We start from the raw sequence: 18834 nt of genomic DNA on the forward strand, positions 1-18834 counted from the left end.
TGGCCATGATGATTTGGGTTGGTAGTCTTTCTCCTCCCATCTTTGGGATTAATGACAGATCTGAGGCCAGGACCAAGGGAACCAACCCCCAACTCAGTACCTGCAACTTAGCTGCCTTAAGATTGAGTCACAGGTCTCCTCTCTGTTTCTGTCTCTTTCTCTCTGCTACCCTTTCCCCCTACTTCCCTCCCTCCCTTCCTTTCTTCCCTTCTCTCTCTTCCTCTCTCACTCCTTTCCCTTCCTTCCTTTCTTCTTTACCTCCTTCCTTCCTTCGAAGTCCTTCTTTCCTTCCTTTCTATTTTTTTTTTTTTTTGAGACAAGGTCTCATGGCACCCATTCTGACCTCCAGGTAGCCAAGGATGGCCTTGAACTTCTGATCCTTCTGCCTTTCTCTTTTAAATGCTGGAATGACAGTGTGTGCCACCATGCCCAGTCTATACTGCGCTGAGGAGGGAATCATGCAAGCCAGGCAAATGCTCTACCAACTGAGGTACACTCCTAGCTGCACATCTTTGCTTTCTTTATATCCCAAGAGAAGGTTCTATCTATAGCCAAGGCTTCCTGGGGGGAAAAAGGCTGAAGCTGTGTCCACACACAGGAAAAGGGCTGTTTGCTGTGTCCAAGGGAGCAAAACCAAGAGCAGCAAGAATTCAGTTAGACTGGACGCTCTCACCTGAGTCAGCTTGCTTTCTCTGTCCTACCTGGACATTTGGCTGACTGGAATCATCTTTGGGTATCTGAACTTGGGAATGAACCAGACATCTGATGGGTGGAAACCAGGGATCCTGGCTGAACATTTTATAGAGTATAAGACCATTCCGTGTGGATGGTGGCAAGGTGGGTTGCCTGGTACAGACTGAACAACACTTGTCTCAATGGCTCAGCCAGGAGGCTGCCATGCCAGGAGAAGGGGGAGTATTTAAAAGGCAAGTGAGGTGGAGCTGAAGGATACATGTTTAAGATGAATTTGTCAATGCCTGTCACTGAAGGCCGAGGCAGTGGTGATAGAGATGGACAAGGTAGGCTGCTGGTACCTTTGGGGGTCCAGGCTTGGGGTGAGGCTCTCTCCAAGGAGGAAGTGCTTTGGAGTCTAAGCAGCCTGCCCAGAGCTGGGCTGGCAGGCACCATCCAAGGACCCATGCCTAAGGAGGGTTCTTGCCTCCCAGTTCCTTGAAACATGACACACGTTAAAGACAGTAAAGCAAATAATCATTAATATTGGATGGGCTGAGATTAGCGACAGAGAAGAGGGAGTCCTTCCAGATTAATAATGCATGGAGGACTCCTTCAGAAGAAAGATAAATTATGCAGGGCACGGGTGCTCGGGGAAGGGAGGAAAACAATAGCTTTTTAATTTGGGGCTTGAGTGTATCTCTGTGGTGGGGACTCTTCCTGAATGGGGCCTCAGCAGCCTCCTGCTTCCTGTCTTTGGCTTCGCAGCAGGGATGCGATGTCCCCATGCTGTCCTCTACCTGTGGAGTAGGTAAACTTGTTTCTTATTCCCATCCTTGGGAGCCTTAGATATCTCTGCTTGCCCTTCAGTTCAGGCAAAGGGCCACCTCTTCCAGGATGCCTTTCCTGCACAGTACAGTGGTCTTCTGTGATCTTTTATGTACATAGACTAGGTCACAATAACTTGGGCACATATTAGGACCTGGCAGAGCCAGGTACATATATTTTTACCCTAATATTTCTCAACCTCTGATGTTGGGTGTGTTACACACTTAATGGTGTGTCATGGCTTGGCTGATGGAATTTTTGCTCACTGGGACATAAGGCAGAGCTATGAGACAGGACTGGAGGTGCCTTGTATTGGAAGAAGATGCCAGGAAGTGCCTGCTGTCGGTGAATACTCAGAATCTGAGGTTCTAAGGGCACCTGGGTTTTCTTCTTGTAGCCTGGCCCTGCCCTGTTGGGGCACTCAAGTCAAGACCTGCCTTGGCATAGAGCTGCCTCGGCTCTAGGCCCTCTCTGTGTATTCCTCCCCTGTGATGCACCAGGGAACCATATTCCCCTAAGCTGACACATGCTGACATGGCTTGCTTGCAGTGACTGGAGGCTCCAGGGTGAGTTGTGAGAGACCAAACGCTGCAGGTAAGGACAGGCCTCAGAGCACAGGCCTCCTCTGCCTGCCATCTGCTCAGTAGCCACTGCCTGGGCCAGCTTGTCTTCCTGGGCAGTTCACAGGTGAGGGGAAAGGATGTCCGACCCCTTACTACCTCATGACAGGCAGCAGGCAGTCAGATAGAGGGCATGCGGCATCTCCAGGATGTCCCACTTACAGACAGAAGGCAGCACAGCTGGCAGGCAGGAAGGGGGAGGGGAGGACAAGGAGGCAGAGGCCATTTACCTTCGGCTTCTCAGGCTCAGTTCTGCCTGGGAGTAGGAGTGAGACTAGCTACCATCCCTGTATGTCTAAGCCATTCTGGGCATAGAGTCTGATCTCTGTCTTTCCTGCTCTCCCAACGGGCCAGGGCCTCCCTTGGTCCTAGGATGGGCTTTATATGGCTCCAGCCTCTGCTTAGAGTCTCACTGTGAAGAAGACTCTTTAAGCTAGCTCACCAGCCACCATGCAGCGAGCCCAGCCTCCAGAACTACCCACTCCTACTCCCCCCACACCCCCACTCCCCATTCTGTGGGTCACGAGGCTGCTTCCTTGATCCTATATGAGGCTTGAGATTGACCCATTGTGAAATTCAGGCAGATGAACGTGGAGAAAGGGGACAGGTAACCTAGGTCTAGTCCTGACTCCGGCTGGGTGGCGTTAGTTTTCACCTTTTTTTTTTTTAATTTTTATTTTTTATGTTAATTACAGCTTATTCACTTTGTATCCCAGTTTCTTCTCCCAGCTAGCTGGCTGGTGACCCTGGAGGTGGGCCCACCCTGCCCGGGCCCCAAGCTTACCGTCCACAGCTCATACCTGACAGTGTTCTCAGTGTCGCAGGGACAGGGCAAGGTGCAGCCCGAGCCATGCAGGCCCTCCGGGCAGAGCCGCTCCTGGCAGCTCGGGCCCTTATAGCCAGGCTCACACTCACAGGCACCTGTGGCCGGTGAACATTGACCTCCATTGTGGCAGTCACAGCGCTGAGAGCACCGGAAGCCGAAAGTTCCAAAGGGGCATTCCTCCTGGCACCTGTGGGAGAGCAGAGTAGGGTAGGGGTCTGCAGGGACCCCTCCTCACTTGGAACGCCTGGTGTGTTCCTTCTCTCCCAGCCTCCTTCCCCACTCCCGTGGGAAGTTCACCCCAGGTCCCCTCGGCAGCCAGCTCATATTATCAGCGTCATGATGTAAAACTTTGTTTCTTTTTCATTGTAAAAAGCTGTGATAAGGCTGAGCAAGGCGGCACATGCTGTAATCCTAGCAACTAGGGAGGTTGCAGCAGGGTGGGGCCAGCCTGGTGGGTTCCTGGCTACCCTGTGTGACTAAAGTTCCCTTCAAAAAAAAGTGTGATAAAGTATGTGTGGTGTGTCCTGAATGTTTGCTTCCTTCAAAATTCACAGAGAGAGTTTTCTGTTACAATTAATCGATTTATTTATATTCGAAGAGTCTCACGTAGACCAAGCTGGCTTCAAACTCACTTTGTAGCCACGGGGGGGGGGGGGGGGAGGGCCTTGAACTTCTCATCCTACCTTTCCTGCCGTCTGAGGGCCACCACACCTGGTTTATGTGGTGCTGGGGAAAATTCCAAGTTTGTTTGTTTGTTTGTTTGAGACCAGGGTTGCGCTCTGTAGTTCAGGTTGGTGTCCTACAATTCACTATGTAACCCAGGCTGGCCTCAGATTCACAGCAATCCTCCTGTCTGAAACTCCTGAGTGCTTCCCTGAGTCTCAGGCAGAAGGCCCTCTCCTGAAAGAATCAGACTAACTTTGTAACCTATGTTTCTTTTAATTGCCTTATAACTTATATTTGCAAGTTTTAGGCCCATGTTAATTAAAGCCTCTTAGTGCTTCTCCAGAGAACCGAGGAATGTAAAAGTTCCTGACGTTAGCCATCTGTGAGGGCAGAGATAAGGAAGAGAACAAGCAGAGATCTCTACTAAATGGAGAAAAAAAAAATCACTGGCTCACGCCGGTGAGATGGGCTTTGTTTGGAAACTGGGCCAAATAGCCCCAATCCTTCTCCTGACCTTTGATCCAAAGCCTGTAACCCCCACTCCTCAGAACAGACATGGATGAGTTAATCACCCCCCACATTTAACTGTGGATGGCAGGAAATTCCAAACTGACTTGATGATCAGATATTTACGACAGGGCTGACTGGACCTAAGGGTGACCAGAACTGACCAATTATTTTAAAAGTTAAACACTTCATCCAATCCTAAATTGCCAAGAAGTCAACCCCAGGAGATTCCCGCCTTGTGTCTTTTAAAAACCTAAGGTCTTTGTCTCCCGGGGCCACTCCTAGCTGACCAGCAGGGGTGACCCCATTGTGCAATGGTCAAGAAGAGTCTCCTGCGTTTTTGCATCGATGGATGATTAGTTTTCTGAGTTCTCTTCATACTTTCTTATATTTAGGCTCTTGCTGGGCCTAACACTCCCTGTGGCTCCTCCCCCAAGGGTAAGTTTCCCTCAGGTACAAGTGTCTTCCTCCTTCATCAGCCTGCAGACTCCCAAAGAGTGGCTATTTGTTCTTCCTGGGATCTGGGGCCTCCTCCAGGCAGGGGCTAACTCTCTGATCAGCCAGCGACCCCCCTAGGGAGGTCATGCAGGCAGGTCCTTGGGAAGTCCCTGCACTCTGGGACATTTGTGTGGTGCTGTTGGCTTCCTGGGTGTGCTTTAACTTCCCTTGCTGCATCCGGGGGCACAAGCTCATTGTCACAGCACCCAGGCCTTAGAGAAACAGGGGTCACCCTGGGGGCAACCTGTGCCCTGGAAGGAAACGGCCTCTGTGTGAGCTTGGAGAGTAGCTATGTCTTTCTTTCTTTTGTTTTATTTTTGTCTTTGTTTTTCAAGACAGGGTTTCTCTGTGCAGCCTTGGCTGTCCTGGACTCCCTTTATAGAGCAGACTGGCCTGAACTCACAGAGATTCACCTGCCTCTGCCTCCCGGAGAGCTGGGCTTACAGGAGTGCCACAGCTCACAGCTGATTATCTATTTCTTGACTTTGCATTATGATACAGACAGTGGACAGCTGACCTAGACTTCTCACGGATCACTTCCTCATCATAAGACCAGCTGGTAACCTCCTCAGGTTGTTTGACGATCAAATAAAATAATGCTAGGGGCTGGAGAAACGGCTTAGCAGTCAAGCACCTGAACTTGACTTGTTCTCAGTACCCGCACTGGGCAGCTTACACTCACGGGTTCCTCCTCTAAGTACCTGCCTGTGTGAGCTCACATAGCACAAAAGGTGCCAGTCCTCCATCTTGGGGGCTTGCGGGCTGATAAGAGATTCAGCCCTTGCCTCCAGGCTCCACATGGCAGGGAGAGGGGTTTTCTGCCTGAGACTCAGAAAAGCATATAGTAATGATCTGGGTACTCAGGAGTTTGAGGCCGAAGGATCCGACACCCTCCTCTAGTCTTCTCTGGCACTGCACTCAAATGTACATAACCCGTCACCACTCACATAATTAATTTAAAAAGAATGTGAATAATGGTCCAGAAAGGTAGCCAGGAGACCATTATTTGTTGTCATTCTTGAATAAATTTCACTGCTGGCCTATATCTCCAGTTCTTATTAAAAGTTTGTTTCAGTTCTCAAAACACAGCAGATCTGACCCTCTTGCCTTAGATTCAGGCATGAAAGGGAGCCGAGAAAAGAATTCTGAAATGGAGAAGCGGTTTGAGTGTCACACGTGTGGAGGTCGGATGGTAGACTGTAGCGCTGGGTCTGTCTTACTTTTACATGTGTCCCAGGGATGAAACTCAGGTCATCAGGCTTTGAGCAGCGCGTACCTTTAAGTGCTGAGCCATCCCCCGGCCCCTGCCCCAAGATTTAGGCTTTGTATTTAAGTGTGACCTTGAACTCCTGATCCTCTTACCTCTACCTCCTGAGTGTTGCAGCAGGAACAGTGAAAGCCTGTTACTCAGTATGGGGGGAGGGGAAGGGGGACACACTCAAGTCTTCACGCATGCTGGGCAAGCACTCTACGTCCTCATTTGTTTATTTTTTAAATGTACCCTGTGCTGCACGGTTTTATGTCAACTTGACACAAGCTCCGGTCAGCTGAGAGGAGGGAGCTGAGAAAATGGCTCTTGAAGGTTGTGCTGTAGGCAAGACTTAGGGATTCTCTTAATTAGTAATTGGTGGGGAAGGCTGCAGTCATCCCTAGGCAGCCTGAGTAAGCCAGGAGGAGCAAGCCAGTAAGCAGGACCCCTCCACGACCTTTCCGTCAACTCCTGCCTCAAGTTCCAGCCCTTTGGCTTCCTGCCTTCACTGCTTTTGATGATGAAGTACTGTATGGAACTGTGAATGAATAAACCCTTTCCTCCCCAACTTGCTTTTTGTCATGGTGTTTCTTCACAGCTATAGTAACCCTAAGACATACCCGTAACTTCTTGGAGGCTCATTCTTCCTCATAGACAGGGAGAGCCTGGTCCCTATGAGAGGCTGGAGGCCTAAATGAGGACAAGTGACCACACGCAGTGGACTTGTGGGGCCAGCCAGCACTGTATATGGGGGAACTGAGAGCAGTTAGACTATTGGGGACTAGCCTTGGCAACTAGAGACCACGTGCCCTTGTTTCTGTCTTTGCTGTTCTGTGCCCACCGAGACAGGCCAGCAGGAGAGCTTCCCTCAAAGGCTGTCCCCTCTCAGAGCCACAGTGTGAGGGAAGGAGCCTGGCTGAAGGCAGGCAGTGAGAAAGATCTGGGCTGCCCCAGCCTGCGGGGGCAAGAACAAAGGGAAGGGTGCCTGAGGGAGGAAGGGCAGGTGGCAGGCAAGAAAGGGGGAGTTTGGAGGAGGAGGGAGAGGACTGAGGAGAGGGCAAGCACCAAGAGCAGCTGGAGACCCATGTCTCAGGTGCTAGTCCCTGCTCAGCCTCCAGACTTCTCCACAGACCACTGAGCCCAGCGGGCCTCAGATCTCTCTGCTGTCAGGAGAGAACCTCACACCAGGAAGACACCTGCTCCCTTGCATTGGAATGTTCCTGCAAACCCATGCCCAGCGGGACAGACGGTGACCCACCTGGCTGAATCCGGGGGAGGGGCACCAAATCCACATGCCCAGAAAAAAAAATCTAGCAATGAAATATTGACAACCTAACCTAATCCATTTCCATAGTCAGTCTCTTTCTACTTTTTTTTTTCTTAGCCACAATTTAAACAACTTATTTATTTAGAGATCAAGCAAAGACTGCTAATGAATTTTACACAAAGCATACTAATAACCCGGCTGTGGAACAGAAGGGTAATCACAGCAGGGATTAACTTTCTACTTAAACACCCTTCCTTCCTAACATATCAATCTAATGTGTCCAATATCGCCATTAACAACCAGATACATTGCTCAATTAAATTACAAGTTACGTTTCGTGTTTAATTTGAGCTGGATCCCCCCTATCTGAGGAGACCCGCATTATTATACCCGCTTGGCTTTAATATGCTCATGATAATTTGGGGTGGGCTAATGCAGCTGTCACCTACAAAATTAATGGAGGCAATTTTACAAAATATTAAACACCAGGCAGCCTGTTGAGGCGGGAAAACCGAGCGCATGCGACGCTCTGCACGAACTCTCCCGAGGCGGGCTGGTGAAGCAAGCTGGAGGCCCATGGTTTGGGAGATTCTCTCTGTTCTGGGATCAGGGTTGAGATGTTAAGAAGAGACATGCGGGGTTATTTCTGCCCTTGATGAACACTGGCAGCCAACGAGGCGGCTCTGCTGGTGCCCGGTAGCTTGCTAACACTGGTGTCCAACACATGAACGAGAGCTGGAACACAGCGGCCCTCTTCTGGTCCCCAACATTTCCTTACCTTGGAGTTTGAAGAAGTGATGGGCAGGTGGACCTGGCACTTAATCCCGGGTCCCCAGAGCCCACACCCTGTGCTCTGTGCTTCAGGGAATCCATGGAGATGCTGGCACAGGCTTAAGCACTTTAGGGTGTAAGCAAATAAAGCCAATGCGAGCAGACAGGCTTTATTCTGGATCTCACTAAAGACTGGGGCAGTTCCAGGGAGAGCAGGGGGAATGCTGATTTTGTTAGTCAGCTCCAAAGGGTGGCTGGAGCGGTAAATCAGCTAGTCAAGTGCCTGTTTGCTATGCAAGGAAGCTGTGGATTTGACCCTCAGCCCTACGCTAACTGAGCATGGTGACAAACATCTGTGTCTCAGCACTCAGGAGATGAGGCAGGAGGTTTAGACGTTCAGGTCATCCTTGGCTACACAGTGAGACCGAGGCCATCCTGGGTTATAAGAGATACTGTCTCAAAACAAACACAACACCACACACACACACACACACACACACACACACGAAAGGACTCATTGGCTGACTCATCCTTGATCCCTGCTGATGACCAGGAAACAAATATTATCTTGTCAGGGATAATCCCCACCCCACCCCCAACCCTGCAGGCCCTGAGAAGATGCCATGTTGGCAGGCTCTGGGTCATAGGCCTTTCAGAGACTGGCCTCATGGCTTACCTTTCTTACACATTTAAACATAGGAGAACTTTGGGGGGAAAGTTTCCTCTTGACAATTCTGAACACAAAGCTTCAGGGCTGGCTGGCTACATCATTTGCAAAGTAGCACAGCACTTGTGACCTTTATGATAAGATTGAATTCTATTGGCTGATAAAGGATCTAAAGGATCTGTAAGGATGGATTCTATCGGGGGCAGATGCAAAGCACACAGGCACTCACGCGCAGGAGCCTGGGGGATTCACATGGAGGCGCTCCTAATAGAACAGCAAAGGATCACTGGGCTGTTAGAGCACTCCAGCATTCCAGGTGATCAGGCACATTTCCTTCCACTGAAGAAAACTGGCCTGTGTGATTGACAATCCTGGTTTCTACCATGCTTATTCTAAGCTGTGCTTCCTACCTTATCTCCTCTTACTTTGTCCGGAAGAGCAACAACATAAAGGGATCAGAAGAGAAACTTGGATCCACCTGCACGGAGCCAGGCAAAAGGCAGGCCTCCCCAGGCTGGGGTGTGTGGACACACGTAGCCCTCCATCTCCAGTTCTGCAGAGCCTCAGACACATGGGCCTTCCTTGCTTTTTCCTCTCCGACGGTGCTGTCCTGGCCCCACAGCTGACTTCCAACTGGTCAACTGTGTCTGGAAGGCAGTCCCTCATTCTGGGTTTTGTGGCCTGCCCCCTCTGCCAGGTTGACTTCATTCAGGGATATCAGTGTCCCTCTGGACCCCTGTTCAGCCTATTCTCAGGCACTCACATCACACAAAGTGATGTCAGTATCTTTCAGGGATAACTCAATTTTAGAATAAAAATCTGAACTTCAAAACATGGACCTTGATTTTGCTGTCTCCGTTCTTTCAGGGTCTCCGCATCACTGTTAGTGCAGACATGGGAGGAAGGAGGTTGTTGCTCACCTCCTTCCCTAGTGCAAGTTTAGGGCAGCCAGGCTTGTGGATGGGTATGCACGGAGGGGTGAGAAAGGGTCAGCTGATGGATTTCCCTGGTAGGATTCAGAATGCCTTTGGAGGAAAGAGCCAGGAGGGTTGCCAGGGCTGCTGTGGCTGGTACCCCTGCAAGGCTGCTGAGGACATGAACAACTGAACACCAAAGGCAAGAGTTAATGCCATCCTTACCTGTCCCCCATGTATCCAGCTGTGCAGTGGCACTGTCCAGTCACATGGTCACACTGGCCTCCATGGTGGCAGGGACAATCCTGGCTACAGTTCTGGCCAAAGGTCCCTGCTGGGCAGGGCTCGGCACACACTGCTCCCTGAAATAGAATTGAGGACAGGCTTGGTAGGGCTCCAAAGACAGCAAGTTGAGGCTATATACTCCGAGGAATATTGGGGTTCCAGGACCACCCCAACTTTCTCAGGTCCACTCAGGCTAGTTCTTTCACTCACCTATTCAGCACATAGTTAGCACCTGCTGTATGTCAGGTGCTGGGATGGATGTGTGGGGAACAGAGCTATCCGCCCTGAGTCCTGGAAGATCACTGAGGAGGCAAAGCGGAGCTAAGTTCTTTCACAGGGATGTGGGAAAAAATAGCTGAGCAGATACAGAAGAGTGCCCCCCCCATTAAACCTCCAGCTGTGGAGATACACTCACATCTGTGCCTTTCCTAAACCCAGCTACTGTGTGAGAGAGAACCCAAAAGGAAGTAATGGTGGGAAGGAGGGGACCTAGGGGTATGAAGAAGGAAAAAAGGGACAGAAGAGGGAGGAGAGGAAGAGAAGGACTGGAGGGGTAGAAATAAAATGGGGGCCATATGACTCCCATCAGAGTAAAACATTATAGATTATTTTTTTTTAAATTTTATGTACATTAGTATTCTACCTTTATATGTCTGTATGGGATGTCAGATCCCTTGAAGCTGGAATTACAGACAGCTGTGAGCTGTCATGTGGGTGCTGGGAATTGAACCCTGGTCCTTTGGAAGAACAGCCAGTGCTCTTAGCTGCAGAGCCATCTCTCTAGCCCACATTATAGATTTTTATAAAATTAAAAAAATTTTTTTAGCCCAGGTGGTAGTGACACATGCCTTTAATCCCAGCACTCAGAAGGCAAGGAGAGGCTGATCTCTGTGAGTTCAAGGCCAGCCTGGTTTACAAGCCAGTTCCAGGACAGGGAACTGTATAGACAGGTCTATACAGGGAAACCCTGTCTCAAAAAAACAAACCAAAAAAAAAAACAAACAAAAAACCCCACATTTTAATTTCTATATGTATGTGTATGTATGCCATGGGCATGTGCATGCCTGAGGAGGCCAAAAGAGGACTTTGGATCCCCTGGAGCTGTAGTTACAAGTGGTTGTGAGCTCCTTGTCACGGATTCAAGGAGCTGAATTTGGTCCTCTGGAATAGCAGAAGTGCCCTTAACTACTGAGCTGTCACTCCAATCCCCAAAGTTTTATATTTCTAAAGGTAAACTTAATCAAAGTTTTTAGGAAGAAGAAAATAGTCATATACAAAAACCAGGAATCAAGTTGTTAGGCCTCTTAGTTAGAAATTAGATGACAGTGGAGCTATTCCTTAACATTTTGGAGAGAAAATAATTTTCAGTCTAGAACTGGCTGCCAAGAAGCACTAGGGATGTGGCTCAGAGGTAAAGCCTGGGTCTTTAGCACTTTAGAACAAACTAATTAGAACCAAACAAACTCCTCTGTCTAGAGTTTCATAGTTGCCAAACCAAATACGTATTCAGGGAATGTGATCGTGACAATTTCAGGTTAGAACAGTCACAAACATTAACCTTCATGAATACTTTCTGGCAATTAGCTGGAAGATTCCCCCACCCCTCATCAAAAAGGAATGCCCAGGGCTGGTGATGCAGGTCAGTGCTTGCCTGGCATGCGGGAGGCCCTGTGTTCTGTCCTCAGCATCAAACAGACTGGATGTAGGGGCACACACCTATAGGTGGAGGCAGGAGGATTACAAGTTCAAGGTCATCCTTGAGTACATAACTAGTTTGGAAGTTAGAGTGAGGTATGATATCCAGTTAAACCAGAAAAGCAACCAAACAACAATACTCTGTTAAAGCAAACAAAACAAGAAAACCCAAAGGGCTGGGTGTTGGTGGTGCCTGCCTTTAATTCTGGCACCTGGAAGGCAGAGGCAGGCATATGTCTTGAGTTCAAGGCCATCATGGTCTACAGAGTGAGAAACACTGTCTTGAAAAGGAAGGAAGGAAGGAAGGAAGGAGTGAGGGAGGGAGGGAGGGAGGAAGAAAGGAAGATAATTACTCAAGAAAAAGAAAAACATGGTTTCTAAGAACTAGGGACCCATCAAAGGAGAAACAAAAGGAATTTCAGGACAGGAAAGGACAGTAGTGAGTAAGCCAAGCAAAGAGCTCACACAACAACAGAAGCATCAAGCGTTCTGTGTGAAGCATGAAGTGTGCCTCAAAACACAAAGAAAAAGTGAGTGAGTGAATGAGGGAGGAAGGGAGATAGAGGGGAAGAGAGGCAGGGACTGATGTGTTCAACCTTACTGAGAGGAATTTCAGGCTTAAATAAATAAATTAGTAAAGGTGCACACAGGCAGGCCGATGCAACTTCTGTCTTCTCTTGTGTCTTCCTGTTGGAATGGGGCCTGTACCCTGGGCATATTGTCCCTTTTTCACCGAAGCCCTCCTCCTCTGCTGGGCGACTGCTTGTGTCTGGCCTCCGTGCCAGTTCAATTCAACTGGCACGGCTGTCCCTCTTCCTCTTTTCCATCTTCTTCCAGGTAGCTGCCAAGATTTACACCTTGCTTGCCCTGCAGTTCTTTTAAACATGAGTAAAGTTGTTCTTAAGCTTAAAAAAAGATGATTCAACACCAAGATATAATATAAGGCCCTGTGTGTATAGAGCAGGGTGTGTGTGTGTGTGTGTGTGTGTGTGTGTGTATGGCTAAAGCTAAATGAATAATTTAAAATTTAAGTTTATTTATTTATTTGTTTGTGTGTGCGTGTGTGCATGAGCACACATCCTCGCACACCATGGCATGTGAATGGAAACTGTATGACAACTCGTTGAGTCAGTTTCTCTTTCTACCATGTGGGGCCTAGGGATTGAACTCTGGCTGTCAGGCTTGAGGGCAGTAGCCTAACTTACTGAGCCATCTCACTCCCCTGACTCTTCTTCTATGGGCTGAAGTCAATAGTTAAGGAGCGGCAGTAAAGCATATTGGGTAGGAACAAGAGGGAGATGCCAAAGGCACATGGACCAGGGTTTCGATCACTGACACTGAGCCGTTTTTTCTGGCCCACCCTCCAGTCTTCGCTCAGTGGCATATACCGTAAAAGCAGTTCGTATAAATCGCCAGTCTTCATCAGACTTCTGAGCCTCGTCTAGTCTCTTGCCACCCTTTCAGCCTCGTGCCAGAGATAATCATTTCTCTTATGGAGAATGAAGATGATCCCCCAATTAATTAATCAATTTGTTCAACACACAGTTATTAAGCACCAATGATCACTGGCCCGGGAGAAGCCGGTTCAGTCAGGAAAAGCCTGCTCGGCCAGAGCCATCTTTGCACATCTTGTTATTGAGTTGTGATGAATTAAGTGTGAGGCTTTCGGCTCAGATCTCCTTTTGCAGGCACAGAGGAGTGCCGAGGAGGGGGGCTGGGGGCAGAGAAGGAGCACTGTGAGGACCTGTGCAGGAGTTGGGGAGAGAAGCCAGGGGATGGTAGGGCCTTCTCACCAAACCCATGAACTTAAGGAGTCATGGGTGAAAGAGGAGTTTCTGACTTCTGTGCAATTCTGTCCTTACTATCTGGGGGTATCTGAGGGTACTCCAACCTGAAAACCATTCACAGACATCTTGGACACGAGATTCTGCTTATGCCAACCAGTACCTTCATCCTTGAACAGGTACAGCTCCCTGCGTGCGCACACACACACACACACACACATAGGAAAGGAGGGGGAGGGGGAGTGACCCCTGGTCTCTAGGAAGCTGTGAAGATAAGTGAGATTAGAGATACAAAGGAAGCCAGAATAGCGTCTTAATGAGTATTGCTTAATGAATGTCAACTGAACAAAGTTGACACTGATGACACAGTCCAGGACCACATAAATGATCAACTACTTCTGGCTGGAAGAATGACCTTTGGAGGAAGCGAGCAAGCACTAGGTTCCTTTGCTGCTGTGATTTTTATCTCCCTGAGACTCACGGGCTGCAGTCTAACTCCCACCGTGTAGATACGGTTGTATGTAGACGTGGGGCCTTTGCAGAGGTGAAGCTTAAACCTTGTGTTTAAACCTCATCCACCATAATTTATGTCCTCACAAGGAGATTAAGGCAGATACGTGGGGGGTTGGTGGGTTCCCTCAGTCAGCAATGTGCTTGCTATACAAACATGAGGATTTAACTTTGATCTCAGAAGCCGTGTAGAAAGATGGACATGATGAGGTGTGCTGGCTAGTTTTATGTCAACTTGACAGCTGGAGTCGTTTGGGAAAGGGGCTTGTTAGGGGTTGTTCTGATGCTAGACCCCAAGCTCTGGTTAAGCCTCTCCTTGTTGTGTAAACCTGCCAGAGTCATTACAGCTGATGTTGATTAAACAGCCTACACAGCCTGGGCAGGGCAGAGTGGGGTAGGCATGGCTAAGGTTCTTGGGCTTCGGGTTCAGGAGAATCACAGCAGACAGACAGAAAGATGCCACGATGGGTTAGCATGGAGAAGAAACCATGTGAGCTGGGAGGAAGGACTTCAATAATGGCTTGAAAAGGCCCAGATGAAAAATACAAGCAAGTACCATGGGATTATGGATGGAAGGGAGATCAGATGAGGATTAAGGTGGATGGCATTGGATGGGGGCTGGGAGATAGATGGTGGGGATATTGAGCCAGTGTAGGTGAAATACCTGCCCTTGTCAAGGTAAAAAGGGCAATTATAAAATCTAACAGGCGTCTGTGTCTTATTATTTGTGATATCGAATTAAATAACACTGCAGTGATAATCAGGGCTAATAATAAACATGATATAGCCCAACACACTTTTTTTTTTTTTAATTTACAACAACAGGGATTCTTCAATTAAAGAAGGAGGGGGCTAGGATCAGGATATAAAATGAATAAATAATTTTAAAATTAATTTATAGGCTTTCATAAAATTGGCCAATAGACTGGCCTGTAGTATATTTTCTTTCTTTTTCAAAAAGGATTTATTTATTTAGGTATATGGATGTTTTGTTGGCATATATGTTTGCACAGCAGGAGAGGACATCAGATCCCATTATAGATGGTTGTGAGCCACCATGTGGGTGCTGGGAATTGAACTCAGAATCTCTGGAAGAGCAGCCAGTGGTCTTCCCTGCCGAGCCATCTCTATAGGCCCTGTAGTTCATTTTCTTAATCAATACTCGATACGGGAGGGCTCAGCCCATCATGGTGGTACCACCTTTGTTCTGGTGATCCTGGGTTCTGTAAGAAGGCCAGAGGGACGGCCATGAAAAGACACAGGAAGAAGATGGCTGTCTCCAGGCTGTGGAGAGGCTCAGAAGTCATCAGCCTTGCCTGATGAAGACGCCTGGATCTCAGAGGCCCTGCCTCCCAGCCTCTGAGAAGATAAATCCCCACTGCCTGAGCCATGTGGTCTGAGGCGCTTTGCCTGGAAACCCAAAAAGGTCAGGTGGGTCTCTACTGTAGTGAGCTCCCGGCTACATAGCACTTAGAAGGGGACAGGTCCTGGTCCTTCAACTGGTCGGACCTAATGCTCCTGTGGGGCTCTGGAGAACAGCTACATTGTAAGAGGTGTCTGCTCAACAGAAGATCAAAAGGAAGGGGCCAAGATGGGGGCTCAGTCTTGCCGGCATTTGGGTATTCACATTAATGCTGTTACCCCACAGTGGCCCCAACTCATTGAGACACTGAGGAGGGGCTGGTGAAGGTGCTGTGGAGGTGATCCCAAACCTAGGACTAGCCACAGGCCTCTATGGTCATCCTTCCAACACTAGTGTCTGAGACTCCAAAGCCTAAGCTTCGGAAGCCCTCTCTGGCCCTCCCCATCACCGACCCTTTCTCCTCCTGGTTCCATTCTTCCTCCTGCCCATCATTTCCTTTGCATGGATGGCCTTGAGTGTCTTGTGAGCTTATGTGAATGTATCCACTCCATCCAGCCTGTACTGTCAGCCTGGGAACTCTCGAGGGGTTGCCATTCCTGCTTTCTGCCTGTCCCCAGTGTTCACTGTCATCTAGCTACCTGTTACCCTCTTTGCAAGGTCTCAGAGCCCAGCAAAAGCAGGAAAATAGCTCCCAGGCTCTTTGCAGGGGCCTCTCCGCACTGGGCTCATTATAGCCGTGCAAGTGGAGGGGCCTGTGGCATTCTTGGAGGTTGGGGCCTGGGAAGCTAGAGGGGCCACAAAAGCTCCTCTGTCCCCAGTGTCCCAGCAGAGCGGTGGTGGTGAGTATCATTCCTTTGTGGGAAAATGTGTGGCTGAAGGTCCATGGGGGCAAACAGCAAGTCAGGGAACGGAAGAATATGGACAAGTGGCCGTGCCCCTCAGCAGGCTTTCCTTGGCCCCAGCTCTCCCTAGGAGGAGCCTCAGGCCCGAGCTGAAGCTTCATTGCTTTGTGACTCAGCATGCACCAGGGTATTAATAATTCATGCAAATATGCAAGTTCAATGCTATGTCAAAAATAGAAATGTGATTGTCTATCATAAAATTTAAAACACAGTCCTCAGCACCAAAGCTTTCTATAGACAGGTTTCTTATCACCTGGAAAAGCATGTTAGGAAAAGAGCCACCGCAGCACAGCGCGGCAGCTTTCTCCTTCGCCCATCCCTGAAGTTCAGTTTCCCACAGCAGCTACTCGGAAGAGGCCTCTCCAGGCTCAGGGCTCCCTCCCTGGTTGACGGGTTTCCTTGAGCCCCACCTGTGGGCATTGCATAACTTGGAACCTGACTGGTGATAGAGACCTTCCCGAAAAGTCAGAGAAGTGGGCAGGTGAGAGAGGGGATCTCATCCCTTTTGTCCTTCTAGAAGAGTGGGGAGGGGATGGAGAGAAGAGGGACAGAGGGAGAGAAAGAGAGAGAAGGAAAGAAAACAGTAAAGAGGAAGAGAAAGAGACCCAGAAAGACAAAGGGAGAGGAAGGAGAGAGGGAGAAAGGAGAAAAGGAGAGACAGGCAGAAGGAGGGGGGAGAGAGGAAGGAGAGAGGGAGGAAGGGAGGAGGAGAAGAGGGGAAGGAGGGAGGGAGACAGGTAAAAAGGGAGAGGGAGGCAGGAAGAGAGAGAGAGAGAGAGCAGGTGTGGGGTGGTTCTGGAGTTAAGAGACGCAGGTTCTAGCTGCACCTCACTCCTAATCAACCAACCTTGTGGCCTAAGGCAGCTCATTACCCTCCCCTGCTCGTAACTCCTTTATCAAAGAACTGACAACGGTGTTCAAGACTCTTCAAGCTGGGGCTGGTGTTGTGTCTGTGACCTGTGACCTAGAACATCAACACCGAGAGTTGACTCAGATGCGGGGGTAGTGGGAGCCTGAGTCCCAGTGTTGAGTCTTCCTCCCTCACCCACCCCAGTGAGCTAAAGGCAGCTCTTTGCTCTTGATCAGTGACATCCAAGTGTAGCTGTGTCTGCACACTGCCTTCCTCAGAGTTACCTGGGGAGCTTATTAAAGACGGCATTCCAGAGGCTCAAGTGTGACTCCAGTGCGTAGCCATATTTGCTCACGCTGGATCCTCAGTCCCCTTTCTGTCTGGGAGAACCTGTGGGCTTGCAGGTGTCCTTCCTGACTGCCCTTGGGAGCCTGGTGTCAAAAGCCTTGAAATATCTTGCTCTGCTCAGCAGCCCTGTCTTCAGGCCCTGGGGAGCAACTGGCTGAGCCTCCTGAAGTGGGGCATGGTACAGGGGCTACATTGTGGAGGGCAGTCTCTGGGCTGGCAGCCTTTCAGGGACTGGGTCTGTAGGGAGGTGCTGACGGGGGAGCTTGGCACTTGAGAGGAGGCTGTGGTTAGTCTGTGACATCCAGGCTATAAATCAGCAGGTAGAAAGGTTTTGCTGTTTGCCAAGCATCTTGGATCTGCAGTTTCACCTGAGGATTTGGCCTATCTCGACAGCCAACCCAAGCAAGGCTCACTGAAGGTAAGTCATCTTTTGTAATGGGAAAGCTGAGACCAGAGTCACGGAGGTTTTTCAGAGGGCAGCATCATCCGAAGCCTCTGTGGATGAGGCTGTATCTCTACCTGTTTTCCCATAGTGGGGGTTCCCACCCTGGAGAACTGTGATGGAAAGGCTGCAGCAGGAGGACCCGAAACACCCAGGAATAGAACAGATTCTGGGAGCCACAGAGTCAGCATGGATATGTGAGGTCCGGGAACATCTCAAGACACAGATGAACCATATCCTGCTGTGGCTCTTTGCCAATTCCTTCTGCCACACCTGGAGCTCCTTTGGGTACCCAGACCCAAATACAAAGCCAAACTTTAAAAAAGATAGCTTATGTATTTTTATCTTATGCGAATTGGAGTTTTGCCTGTCTGTGTGTCTGTGGGAGGGTGTCAGATCTTGGAGTTACAGACAGTTGTGAGCGGCCATGTGAGTATCTGGAATTGACCCCAGGTCCTTTAGGAAGAACAGTCCGTGCTCTTAACCACTGAGCATCTCTCCATCACGCTGCCCTTCCCCTTTTAATTAAAAAACCTTCTTTTTTCAGACAGGGTCTCATGTAGCCCAGGCTGGCCTTGAACTTGTTATATAGCTGAGGATGACCTTAAGCTTCTGATCCTCCTGCCTCTACCTCTCAAATGCTGGAATTATAGCCATACTTGGCTTTATGTGGGGTTAGGGATTGAACCCAGAGCTTCATGACTCTTAGGCACACGTTCTAACAACTGAGCTTCATGGACAGAGCCATGAAGGAAAATACAATTCCTTTGCTGTGAGAGACACTACTCAGAGAGGCTAAAAAACTTGCCTTAGGCCACACAGACCCGAGACCTGGGTCTCGTCACTGCTAGTGAGTGTCTTATGATGGCTTATGACTGTAAGCATGGTCTTGTGATGGATGCCAAGACTCTTATACCTAGACCTTGAGGCCCACCTACCGTCCAGCCTGGAGGGCAAGCACACTCCCCAGTGATGTGGTGGCAGGTGCCCCCGTTTTGGCAGGGGCAGCGTAGCTCACAGTGAGCCCCATGGCTCCCAGGGGGGCACAGCTCCTCGCAGCTGCGTCAGGAGGGAGAGTATCAGTCAGCAGCATTCCCAAAGCCTCCTATGCTCAGACCCAACACCCCACGCCTTCCTAGTGAGCCCAGGCTAACCCCAGCCCCACCTGGC

General features: G+C 49.4%; 1 protein-coding gene across 21 annotated transcripts in view; it reads right to left on the reverse strand.

Moving 5' to 3' along the window:
- Nucleotides 1-18834, reverse strand: part of Megf11 (multiple EGF like domains 11) — a 314659-nt gene that overhangs the window by 50317 nt on the left and 245508 nt on the right. For all 21 annotated transcript variants that reach the window (XR_009592252.1, XR_009592253.1, XM_060384901.1 and 18 more), the window contains exons 7-9: nt 18603-18723; nt 9711-9847; nt 2921-3133 (exon numbers count right to left, since the gene is read on the reverse strand). Coding sequence is in view for 19 of the 21 variants with exons in the window: in XM_060384901.1 (XP_060240884.1) it covers nt 2921-3133; nt 9711-9847; nt 18603-18723 (471 nt within the window). In the remaining 2 variants the exon portion in view is untranslated. The remainder of the gene's footprint in view (nt 1-2920; nt 3134-9710; nt 9848-18602; nt 18724-18834) is intronic.

The sequence above is a fragment of the Meriones unguiculatus genome, chromosome 6, assembly GCF_030254825.1.
Source record: "Meriones unguiculatus strain TT.TT164.6M chromosome 6, Bangor_MerUng_6.1, whole genome shotgun sequence".
NCBI lineage: Eukaryota > Metazoa > Chordata > Mammalia > Rodentia > Muridae > Meriones > Meriones unguiculatus.